Source organism: Lynx rufus, unplaced genomic scaffold (assembly GCF_022079265.1).
Source record: "Lynx rufus isolate CCGP_SWC_20201006 ecotype Redwood Valley unplaced genomic scaffold, mLynRuf1.p SCAF_20, whole genome shotgun sequence".
Lineage (NCBI taxonomy): Eukaryota > Metazoa > Chordata > Mammalia > Carnivora > Felidae > Lynx > Lynx rufus.
The window spans coordinates 20,437,230-20,450,398 of NW_025814835.1; the positions used below are offsets into that span (position 1 = coordinate 20,437,230).

Consider the following 13,169-nt stretch of genomic DNA (forward strand, 5'->3'; position numbering starts at 1 on the left):
AGATGGTTCTAAAAAGGACTTTAAAAAATATGTAGTAGTACAAGGAACTCTAAAAATAATAAATAAAACTAAAACGTAAATATCCTGCCATTCAGTAGCATCAACATTTATCACCACCCTCTATATGCTACGTACTAGGGATACCTAGAAGTTGCTTCTGTAGCTAGTCCACCAAAGGACTTCTAGTTCTTGCAGCCTAGAAAGAATATCAGTTCTTAAATGGGCTGGCATTATTGTAATAGGCAGTCTAACAGAGGGTGACATGTTACCCAGGAGGGTATGGCCCAGGAGAACTCTTCACAGACAAGCATGGGTCTAAACCAGTGCTCCCAACAGAACACTCTGCCGTAGTAGGAAAGTTCTATGTTAGTGATATCCAGTATGGTAGCAGTGACCACATAAGGCTGTTGAGCACTTGAAATATGTCTAGCATGACTGAGGGAGTGGATATTTAACTTCATGTAATTTTAATTAAGCTTAATTCAAATAACGACATATTACTAATGGCTAGTATACTGGATAGCACTGTTCTAGACACTTCTTAAAAATAGCAATAAGCAGTGACTAGGAGTTACAACAAGATATAAATAATAATACCATATATTGAGTGCCCACAACAGATTAAGAATTATGCTTGATGGATATTATCTCTAATGCTCACAAAAAGAGTAACTTCAGGGGCGCCTGGGTGGCGCAGTCGGTTAAGCGTCCGACTTCAGCCAGGTCACGATCTCGCGGTCCGTGAGTTCGAGCCCCGCGTCAGGCTCTGGGCTGATGGCTCGGAGCCTGGAGCCTGTTTCCGATTCTGTGTCTCCCTCTCTCTCTGCCCCTCCCCCGTTCATGCTCTGTCTCTCTCTGTCCCAAAAATAAATAAACGTTGAAAAAAAAAATTTTTTTTTAAAATAAAAAAAAAAGAGTAACTTCATTTCACAAAGGAAAAAATTTGAGGTTCACGATATCACCATCCAGCTCACAATTAATTGTGGAGAGCTGGAATCTGAACCCAGTTGGTCTAGCTCCAGAGCTGGATAATTTCTACTATTATGCCAAAGACTTTTCTACACCCTCTGAAGACTCTTTCAAGTACATCTTCCCCTTGGTTTATGGATCAGTTAGGAACATACCTTTCACTTGGTCACATGGCACAATTACAGAGTCCATATTAACTCTTCTGAATGTGGAGGTATCACCGCCCTGAAGCTTTCTTTTCTCTTCCTGTGTGACCCATGTCTTTCAAACAATATTGTAAGAGTTGAGAGTCTAGCCCAGTTGTCTGAGTAGTGAGCTGATCTACCTTTAAGTATGTTTCCCCATTAGATGCTGGGAAGCATCAAAGCATATGCCTAGGTTTGTGAACATCACACACAGCACACTATAAACTCTTGTCATTTGCGTGTTTCACTGTCACAGTTTAGAATATTTATAAAATCTTCCAAGGTCTAAACTAGTAAGTGAACCCTGCTAGCACTTGGGCATCTGAGGCATAATTCTGCTTTATTTTCTACTCATTATGGAGCATACAGCAACTCTCTTTAAGGGCCTGAAAGTCTGTTAAAATTCTGTGTTCAGATGGTTCTTGCAGAATCCCAAAGGGGTAGTAATGGTAAGGAATTTAAAGGTACATTGTACAGCCCAGTGGTTATCACCCAGCCCCACTCAGTTGACACACCTTGTGACACATGGTCTGTAGCCACTTCTCTTTATCCCCTTAAAATTTAGCTTCCCACTTCAGGAAGCAAGTAACATTAATATGTATTGGTTTTACTATGAACGTGCCTTATCACATTTTACTTTCTTAAAAGGTAATTATGAAACCCCCATGAGAATATTTCTATAAAGTATGGTCAAAGTACAGCCTTGTGTTGATAATTTAAAATGTGTTTTTTGGGCGTGCCTAGTTGGCTCAGTCAGGTAAGCATCTGACTTCAGCTCAGGTCATGATCTCGCGGATTGAGGGTTCGAGCCCCAAATCAGGCTCTCTGCTGTCAGCAGGGAGCCTGCTTTGGATCTTCTGCCCCCTTATCTCTCTGCCATTTCCCCCAACCCTCTCAAAAATAAACAAACGTTTAAAAAAATTTTAATGAAATAAAATATCTCTTTTTGCCTTTTAAGAGCAAGAAATTGTGTTTGTTTTTTTTAATGGAAAGAATATGGACTGATGACCCACTTAAATCCTGCCTTTACCAGTTAGTTGATTGTTAAGTCACATTTGTTCAGATAATCAACATAATAGCAGCACTATTATTCAACTTTTCAATGGCATAAAGCTAGTAAATTTGTGGCCTAACCACTGAGGAAGCTACAGAGCAGAGTGAAAAAGAAAGAAATCCAAATTTAACTTTTCTTCCCCTCTTTCTACAATGGAAGATTTTATTTTATTTTTTAATTTATTGTCAAGTTAGCTAACATACAGTGTAAACAGCATGCTCTTGGTTTTGGGGATAGATTCCTGTGATTCATCACTTACATACAACACCCAGTGATCATCCCAGTAAGTGCCCTCCTCAATGCCCATCACCCATGGGGGAAGGGAAGGGGAAAAAATAGTTTCAAACAGAGAGGGAGGCCAACCATAAGAGACTCTTGAATGTGGAGAACAAACTGAGGGTTGATTGGGGAGGGGGAGGGATTGGTTTTCTTTTCTAATAGGCAAAGGTTCTATTTAAAAGAAGGTACTGTATTATTTCTTTGATGACTGAGCAAAGGATAACCAGGAACATTGGATGGAACTGCTAATATAATATAGTAATACTTCTCGAAGTACAACAAAAACCAAATACATAGTATGAAAATGTTTTTTTTATTTTTATCAGTGCAGGGGTTAGTGTTATCTAGAGAGATTTGTTAAACTCAGATTTCTGTATGCATGGTTTTGTTTTAAATTCGGAAATGTAAGAGAAAACGTAATGGTGCTAAATTTGAACATAAACTATACTTTGCCACTAGTTTGCCATGAAGCTTTTATTCAACAAATAGTTCACTAAAAGAGCTGCAGCCTATGAGCTTTGGGCCAAGTTTCCCATTTCCAATCTTGCAACCAAAATTTCACGCTTCTTTGGTTACTCTTGTGGGAGGAATCAGAATGCCAAAAGTCACCTTGATCTAAGCGGCCTTATCAGAGAAAAACTAAGTGTAGATTTTTGTTTCTCGTTAGACTTTTCTGATGTTTCATAGATAGGGTCACTTCAATATACTGAACTAGAGTTTGGGATTTTTATTTCATTTTTCATTGGACTGATTTTTTGGTGTTAGTCACTAAAATGATTCTAACTATTTGAAGGTATCTGGGACGTTTGGCATTGTTCTGTTATATTAAAGATATATATATTTAGTTAACAAATCATCTTTCTAGTTACCTAAAATAGCATAATTAAAATCAGTTGTATGTGAGCTTTTCTTATTGAATTTAGTGTCTCTATTAAATACATTATTGAAACCCATACCTTGAAGTCTTTTGATTGAGAAATTGGCAAAATAGTTGACTGAAGTAAAAATAATGAAGCAGCTTCCTGGTCATCCAGGTTACTAAAGATGAAAATATTTAGGATAAATTGAAGTATGAGCATTATGATCAATCTGTTTTCATAAATATCATCTTACACCTCTACCACTATTTTTAAAGAAAGTAACCTAAAATAAAGTGCCACTGATAGTTGTGCATGTAGGGCAAATTGCAGATCTTGAGCGGTTGCTTTGACCATTCCATTTTCAAATTTCTTATTAAAATGGAGGAGGGGAGCTGAACTAAATAAAAGTATAGGTGTGCCTGGCTGGCTCAGTCAGCAGAGCATGTGGCTCTTAATCTTGGGGTTGTGAGTTCGAGCCCCATGTTGGGTGTAGAGATTACTTAAAAATAAAGTCTTTGAAAAAAAAGTACAATAGTTCTGTGCAAGGTGTATTTATATAAACAGTTCTATAGGGCACTTTACCTTAAAGGTCATTTGAAGTGGGAAAGATGCCTTTTTACCATAAACAATGGTCCATTTCTTGTTAATAAGATTTTCATCTTATATGAAGAGTCTTGGGGTGCCTGGGTGGCTCAGTCGGTTAAGTGTCTGACTCTTGATTTTGGTTCAGGTCGTGATTTCACAGTTCATGAGTTCGAGACCCGCATCGAGCTCTGTGCTGACAGTGCCTGTTTGGGATTCTCTGTCTCCCTCTCTGCCTGCCCCTTGTTTATGCAGGCAGTACTTAAGAATTTTGAATAAATGATCTTATTCTTAGATCTTTGAACTCGATCATAATTCATAGTCCAAGTAGCCTCCTTATACATGAGTAGAATTACCAAAGATATGTCCTTATCTCCCAGAAGAAATATCAACCAATTCTGCCCAAATCGGGAAAAAAGGTGAAACTTGTTAGGTGCCATCACATGGTGTTGACATAATAATATACATGACATGTTTAAAGTTAATGTAGTAGAATATAATTAAAATTAAACTATATAATCCTAGAAGAACTTATTTTAATTGTTTTCAAATACAAGATGGTTTAATAATGTGGGTCACAGTTTATTTTCACTTTTACAGTACATACATTAATTTCTGAAACTTGGGGTGATACGTAGTACACTTAGCTTGTATTAATACCAATGGCCAAACAGCTGTCTGGCTAACAGCCTGTACTATAGATAATACCACAGAGGCAATCTGATTTTCAATTTCCCCTTTCTCTAGATAGTAAGGTTTCCTTCATCTTGTTATCCTACTCTCAAGACCTCCTCTAAATACATTCAGTAGCATTTCCCAAACGGTTTATTAGTTGTATAGTTCCCAAGAAAATGCTGGGTTTCGCTTGACAGAACTTTAGGGTATTGATTTGTTTGGGGGGTTCCTGGGTTAAGGTTTATTCTTTGTCTCTTAGAGATAATTGAGAAGATTTCTTCCTTTTTGTAAGCTCTGTGGAAATAGAAGGAAATAGACATTTATATATTTAAAATGTGAGGAGAACTAAAAAATAAAGTGAAGTATAGCCCATGTAATATGGGGCTTATATCCCTCTATGACTTAGGAAAATTCCTTGTTTTCTAAAGCGTGCCTAGGTTTTTCTGGTTTGTTTTTGTTTTGTCCCATCTCCAGGACCTCCCAATTTTCAAGGGCACTGTGGGGCATATGTAGCATTTATTTGATGTATGTATGTGTATGCATATTTTGCCACATCTGTCTCTGCGGACCTATCCTTTGTGAAATCCTAAACCTTGTATTAATGCTTAGTTTGTGATTCATGGTGTTCTGAGAGCAATTATATAATTTTTCTTAGGGTGTTTATTCGATGTGCACTGTAAAAAAATGGGAGTATTTTTTGGTAACTCTGCAGTTGCCTTTTTATTGGTGAATTTCTCTTTCTTTTGCTGTGACCTGTGAATATCACTGCAGGCTCTCTGCCAATTTTGTGAGCCTCTGCCTGCTTCAAAATGGAGGCAGGAAGGTATCCATTTTCATCAAGAGGATGACAGTGTTTCAGTCTCTCCGACCATCTGGAGAGAGGAACTTTTGGAGCAAAAGAAAATAGGGATTTAAAAAAATTATATTTAGCAGAAAAGGCAAGGGGGGAACCAATTAAAGTTAAACTATACCTTATGAATTTATGCTTTTCCACTATGCTCTCTTCTTTAAAGGAAACCTAAACAAGAAAATACACAGGCTATTTTTATAAAGGACTGGTTCTCCAACTCTCATGAGTATTAGTAAACGAATGTTCAGTAAATTAGGATTTTGGCACACTTTTTTTAAGTTTATTGCACACACAAATATAATAAGAGCTATAAAGGAGTGCTCCCCCCTCTTCCTGTGTACATGCTGATTGTTGGTGGTCTATGTAGATCTGGGCTTTTAATGGTCTTTTTTCATGCAGCTCTGCAAAAAGCTGACACTATGGGAATTTAATATTCCAAGATGTATTTGTCACTTTCTGTGGTCTGGATAGTGTATTCGTTTTCTGGGTCTCTGTCTCTTTCTCTGAGAAGTAAAAATTTTAATTCAAAGTTCAAGTAAAAGGGAGAGGCTTGACGCATGCCCTTCTGTTTTCACCTTTCATGTGCTCAGAGGCTGTCTATGTTTAAAAAAAAAAAAAAAGGATGCTTGGACAGGACAGCCCTGTGGGTATTATATAATACATTTAACAAGACATAGTTCGCGGTATTCTTGCCTACGACTGGAAAATATCCACCCCTCCCACCCCCCGGTTTTCCAGTCACACAGATATACTCAGCATTTGTTGTTGGTGGTGGTGGTGATGGTTTTTCTGTATTCTGGAAGGGGTAGTGTTCTAGGGTTTGACAGATCTGGGATGGACATGATAGAAATTTAGCATTTAGTGCCTGCTTCTTCTCAAGTAATGGACCTTGAGGTGCTTTGTTCAATGCAGCAAGGAAAACTAAATTGTCTCTCCTTCCTCAGGTCTATGCTCCATCAGCAAGCACTGCCGACTACAATAGGGACTCGCCAGGCTACCCTTCCTCGAAACCAGCAGCCAGCACTTTCCCTAGCTCCTTCTTCATGCAGGGTAAGATGCTGCCTCTTCTGCGGGGAAATCCACTGGGCAGAATCTCCCCAGGTCTCAGGTCATGCATGGGGCAAAAGACTGCTGAACGGATCCTCAAGAAAATGGAATACTAGGCAAGCAGAGAATATTGAAGGCCATGCTCTTCTTAGGAATTGAATTCGTTAAAAATGAATCAATTAATTAAAACTCTACTAAGACTTATTTTTTTAAGTTAAATCCCCTTGAGCAATGATGAGTTTAGATAAAACTGTTTGGCTTCACTTAGAACTGATGCTTTGACGGGGATGGTCTTCCTGACGGATCATTTCAGCGTCTTCACTCCCCCAAGAAGAACGTATGTGTATTTTTGGAAGTGTTTTGGTTCAGTGTGTATTTTGAGCATCCTGGATGTAGCCAGCTGGGAACAAATTGTCCTTATGTATAACTTCATATAAAAATTTCAGCCACTTATTAATTTATAGGTAAGAACAAGAGTCCCATTTAAGGTGAAGCAAACCTATCTGAAGACTGGAGTATGATTTCATTACACAGTGAAAGCTCCATCCCAACATGCAAATTGATTTTGGGTAAAAGACCCAGCTTTTTTCCCAGACAGTTTTAGAAAATTACAGTTTCAAGTAGATAAAGTATATTTACTTTCAGTTGTGCAGTATATTGAATTAACTGTACGTGGATGTGTGCCCCCTGAGCTTATACTCTTGCTACTGCTGCTTGGAAAAGACCGAGGTGGTTAGAGTGACAGCACCTGCCTGTAAGAATAGACTGTCCAGAGATGCACCTAAGGCTTTGTCCCCAGTAAGCCTGTGACACTTGTTGTCAAAATGTGATGATCTTGTTGCCAAGTTAATACTCTGAAATTTAGACATGGAGTTTGCCAAGAACTCTTGTACCTGTATGCAGAACTTTTAACTCTTCCAGCCTGGGTGTAAAAACCTTTTTTGAGTGTGCCTTGGCAAAGTGCCGTGGGATTTCCTTTCCATGCTACTCTGGGAAGGGCCATATCATGGGAAGGGGAGCGCCCTTGGAGCAGTGAGACCAAGGGGGGGGCAGCTAAGTGTCTCACTTAGCTTGCAGTGGACACACTCAAAATTATTCTGATTAAAAGGGCTTTATTGTCTTGTCCTTCAGAGTGTTAGCTTGTTTTAGGTTGTGAGTTCACATGTGAAATTCCATGGAAAATCTATGAAATTGAATTGAATGGGTCTCTTAGGATTGGAGAGAATTTGTTCCACACATAATAGAGCTCGTGTTCAGAAGGGTCCTTTATCTTTGTGACCTGTCCTAGGTGTAACTCACCAAGGGACACAGGGTATGTCACTTCAGTGTGTCCTCTGCCATGACAAAAGCCTTATCCCAGTTTGCTGTAAACAAGCAGCCACTTAGGCATCAGCTCCCCTCTTTTATGACCCACCAGAGAAACCATACCACTGGTGCTTGTAGTGATTCATCACTCAAAGCAGTTTTTCACCGAGAAAATTGGCAGGATAGATTTCTTCTGTCTGCCTTCAGGAAGGTGCTTGCATAAACTGCACACCGCATGGGAGGTCAGATAGATTAAAACAGCAGGCTCTTCTGGATAGCAGACCACACAAAATACAGGGAACAAACTTGGCTTTTCTGCATATGAATGCCCAAGAAAGCAAAAAAAAAAAAAAAAAAGTTGACATTTATGATGAGCACAGTTAATTTGCACACATCTAATTCTATTCTTTCCAAACAACATTACGCCAGATCATGGGATGTGATAAATATTAATTTACTGTGAAAAGCATAATTTATGTAAAGTACGTATTTTTATAAGACTGCACTAAGCAGAGTGTTGTGTGTTAACAAATCCTAAATGTATTTCCGTATACTGCATCATGTTGTCAGAATGTTTCAGGAGACTCTCGTTCAGTGATACACATTCTCAATTTATTTGTCATAGATGCCATCTATTTGAAATGTTAGGGCCTTAACTTCATATTTGAATTTAAGGTGACATCTAAACTTCCACTGTCTGAAGGCTAAGTCTTCAGTACATGAATAATAACTTTTTGAAAGTCCTGGTGTTTTCACATTATCATCGCAGAAACAGTATCCCATCCGGTTCCTGCAGTGAGGGGGGCATATGGTGCCCTGAGGGTTCAGAGCTTAAAGAGACATACAGTGCAGGTGAAAGATATTTAGAGACTGGCAGGAGCGTATCTCAAACTCACTACTATGTGACCTCTCATTTTTCTCTTGAACTTCCACCCTCTAATTAAAACTCCTGAGTTGTCAAAATCACAGACATGATTTTTTTTTTTAAGAAGTCTATTGATCATCCCTCCCTGTCCTTAAACTATTCCAGTTTTTGGAATTCTAATTTCTGTGTTTAAAATCTCAGTGAAAGAGAGCTTTGTGGTGTATGGTGGCAGATTTAACTCATGTATTGCTTAAATTTGCAAAAGGTTTTTATTAGACAACACATACAGATGTTAAAATAATCTTATTTTCAAGGAGGCAGAACAGGCCATGCTGTGACCTAGCTGATGGTCCCACATTCAGCTGATGTTCAATAATTTTAGTTAAACTATTAGAAGAAGGGAAACTTTGAATTCAGCAACCACATAGATTTCCACCCCCCCAACCCCCACCGACCACCTTCATCTGAGAAACCCAGCCAAACATTAGTGACCTCTAGTAATAACCTCTAGGCCAGTAGACCCAGAAAAGAAAAAGAATCTATAAAAATGTTTTTAATATGGTGCTAACAAAAAATTAACTTAATGTTGAAAGGTACTTCATATAATGACCGTATCATTTTAAACCTCTTTTTAACTTACGGTTTTATAAAATCCAGAACCTCTCAAAATTGTCTGTAGCATAATATTTAACTTATGATAGGTGTGTACCCTTTCAATGGCTACTGAAGCTTAAGATAGCTATAGAACTATGTGCCAAAAGAAATTTCAGAACTATGTATCTGAGAATCCTGCTCCCTTTAAGTCACAATGCAATTTCAACATTAATTCTATGTATGTTACGAGAAAGAAATCTGATCTCTTAAGTCTGAGATGTTCTTTTTCATTATTACTTATTTCTTTGTATGCTTTTAAAATTTGTGAACTTATCAACTCTGTAATGTGTCGAGAATTTTATTTTTACCATGAAATTTAGGCACAATTTCACTTTTAGTTTTTGTAGAAAAAGAGGTCAGGGGACTTCTAAGAAATGTTTTCTTTAGTATTGTTTACCTTGCAGACTTGACATAACTCTACATAGAAATGTATTGCGTTGTTCTTTTATAGCTGAATTTTTACTAAGAACACTGCCTATGGTAAATATTTACATTTGTTTGGCGATATAGAACCACTTGGGAAAAAATGAGGCTGACTGTCTTCTGATGTAATCAGTGAAACAGCACAAAGGCGGATACACAACAGGCAGCCATTTTCAAGTATATGAAAAAACCCTATTCTGTGAGGCAAGGCTGAATGCCTCAGAAAAGTCATGGTGTTCTTTGTCTTTTACAGATGGCCATCACAGCAGTGACCCTTGGAGCTCCTCCAGTGGGATGAATCAGCCTGGCTACGGAGGAATGTTGGGCAATTCTTCTCATATTCCACAGTCTAGCAGCTACTGTAGCCTGCATCCACACGAACGTTTGGTAAGGGCAGATTTACATGATTCTGGACACAACACAGCTAGTTTCTGAAATCTCATCCTCTGTCTTCCCATGCGTGCACACAAGGACTCTGTAAATGAAAGTAAAAGTGGTATACACCCATCATTCTTATATTGTTTCTGTGATCAAAGACCTACCTAAATCAGAACACCTTTGTAAGCCCTTTCTGGATTCTCTTTGCTATTGTTCTTCTGTTCATTGTGTCTTATTCTGTGCTTTCTTGACGACAGTGTTAGGCTCCTTTGGCACATAAAGACACAGTGCATTTGAGTTGCAGAATTTCAGCTATGGTGGATCCTTTTACTTATTTATTTTTTTTATTTGCTGTCTGTAGTTTTGAAGAATATACTGCAGGGGGCAGGGTGACAGTCAGTAGACTGAGAGTAGGTGACCTGTATCTCCCATGGGCTTTTCCACTTCCTCTTTCCGGCTTCTGTCCCTGGTGACAGCTTTGACCCTTGGTGCCACACCCAGAGGAAAGAGTTCCTGTTTCCCATACAGTCCACTAGAAACAGCAACCATGGGGTTTCCGTATAGATCGGATTCCCAATGTTCAGTAGCTTAGCTATAACTCCATACTCCCCAACCTCCCCCTGATGCTCCCTTGCCTTACTCAGTTGAAAAGTGCTGAGCTGTAGAATGTTACCTTGTTTTCATTACCAGAGTGGCCACTCCACCCATTGCCTACACTCATCCATCCTAATGTGGCGCTTTATCTTGAAGGAAGCAGCATTCATCTGATCATCTGATCTTTTCTAGCCTCAAAAACTCCCACAGCCCAGAATCCACTCATGAACTTAAGTCTATCATTATGTGGAGGAAGGACTGCTTCTAGATCATGAGTTAGGTTTGAGATGCAATTAAGGTGGGGACTGAGCCCCTTGGGCAGTAATATAGCTTTAAAAATGTATGAAGCTGTAATCCTACAGATACAAAAAGGATGTGGCCTATCCAGTGATCCTTCCTGGTACCTGTGTCACTACTCTTCGTCTTGAAATTGCCCCTTTCTCTTCTCCTAACACGAGATTCGTGTGTCTTTCTCTGTTCTGCTATAAGAAATAGTACTTTCTGGATTTCTGTGGTCTGTCCTCTCTTTTGCTTAACCATTAGAGATATAGAAAAGGTAACTTCTATACTATTCTGACAACATAAAAACATTCCAGAAGTTACAGTTTCTGATATCTTTGAAAATACCTCTTGGGGCGCCTGGGTGGCGCAGTCGGTTAAGCGTCCGACTTCAGCCAGGTCACGATCTCGCGGTCCGGGAGTTCGAGCCCCGCGTCGGGCTCTGGGCTGATGGCTCAGAGCCTGGAGCCTGTTTCCGATTCTGTGTCTCCCTCTCTCTCTGCCCCTCCCCCGTTCATGCTCTGTCTCTCTCTGTCCCAAAAATAAATAAACGTTGAAAAAAAAAAAAAAATTTAAAAAAAAAAAAAAAAGAAAATACCTCTTTAGTTACTCCTAGTGATAGAGACACTGTGGTCAGTTAGCCTATCTGTTGAGGAGAGGCACATGATGGAGATAGAATTGGCCTTTTGATATCATCTGCCAAGTTTATATCATCTGTAAATCAAACTGTCTCAAATTTTAGCACATCTTCAGTAAATAGCAAATAATTTGCAAATTTCATCTTCTCTCCCCTCCTTTCAGGTATTAGAACAAACACTTAAAGAAATATCAACTATTACTATACTAGAATTTCTTCTTGGCCAACATCCTTATTTCTCATCTTCATTTTCCACTTCTCTAAGGAACTCATGACCAAAACTTCATGTGTCCTGTGAGCAAGGAAAATTTTGATTACAAATAAAAGATTTGGCAGTATGGAATGTCAGTTCTTCTAAGAGTTGTCCATTTGATATTTTCCTTCCTTCTTTCCTTCTCTTTCTTTCTTTCTTTCTTTCTTTCTTTCTTTTCTTCTTTTACTGTCATGCTGTAGAATTTTGATGTAGGTGGTTTGATTTTATCCCGAATTCACTGCATGGGCGGAGGTATCTTTAAAAAATGCTCAAATGCATAAAAAGTGTAATTTTAAAAAGGAAACCAACTACATTCCTTTTAGAAAAAAAATTTGTTGGAAACCTTAAAACCAAAACAATATTATCAACCCAGGAAGAAAGATTATTTGAAGGAGTAGACCAACAGGTTGTATCAGATGCTATCTTTGTAATGTCATTTATCTGTCATAGAACCCAGAGTTTTCATTCTTAAACATGATTATTTAGCAGTTCTTAGAGATATAAGGTTTTTTTTTTTTAATGGTAAATGAATTAGGTCTCTGGTAATGTATCCTAATGAATTTTCTCACTGGTAGGGAAACTGTTGGATTATTATATCTAGTAATCATTGTAATTTCAGTATTCAACTATTTGAAAATCTCTCATTGAAATGCCTTTCAGAAATCTGACACTGATTAAGAAAAATGTGAGTATGCAGTAGGCACTTAGTGACTTTTCACTTGAAAATAATGGTAATTCCTCACAATTTTTGCCTGTAGCTTTGGCCAGTCTCATGCAGAACAAAGGCATTGTGTGAGGAAAAGAAGAGATTTGGGGGCATAATTGGGCCAAACTCGTATTGTCTGTAAAGATACAACACTTTAGAAATGTTACTGTCTTCATCTCTTTATACCATGCTGTAATAGGATGTGTAGAGCCTAAATTCCACACATTTCGGTCGTAACCGTCAAGACCCCAAGCTTGATTCTTCCAATCCCCTTTATGGTTTCAGCCTCTACAACGCAATCCCACAGCTAATCTCTACTATGTCACAGAGGTACATACAGAATCACTCAGAAGAATGGAGTTTGTGGTTAAGCTTTGGAATGGGTTGTTGCAGATTTAAGTTTGGAATGACTTGGCCGAGTTCTGTTTAGAAATAGAATAGAGTCCTCTGTCTGGCATGGTTTAGGCATGGTCTTTGCGCCACAGAGTGAAATAGTCCTAGGAGCCTAGCAGTGTATTATAAAACACAAGTTCTTTTATTTTTTGTAACATAAACCCTTACCCCAGTGATTCTC

The 13,169-nt window shown here is 38.5% G+C and overlaps 1 protein-coding gene across 5 annotated transcripts in view; it reads left to right on the plus strand.

The window, feature by feature from the left end:
* Positions 1 to 13,169, plus strand: part of TCF4 (transcription factor 4) — a 350,509-nt gene that overhangs the window by 293,238 nt on the left and 44,102 nt on the right. For all 5 annotated transcript variants that reach the window (XM_047086297.1, XM_047086298.1, XM_047086299.1 and 2 more), the window contains 2 exons: positions 6,399 to 6,504; positions 10,002 to 10,135. In XM_047086297.1, coding sequence (XP_046942253.1) covers positions 6,399 to 6,504; positions 10,002 to 10,135 — 240 coding nt within the window. The remainder of the gene's footprint in view (positions 1 to 6,398; positions 6,505 to 10,001; positions 10,136 to 13,169) is intronic.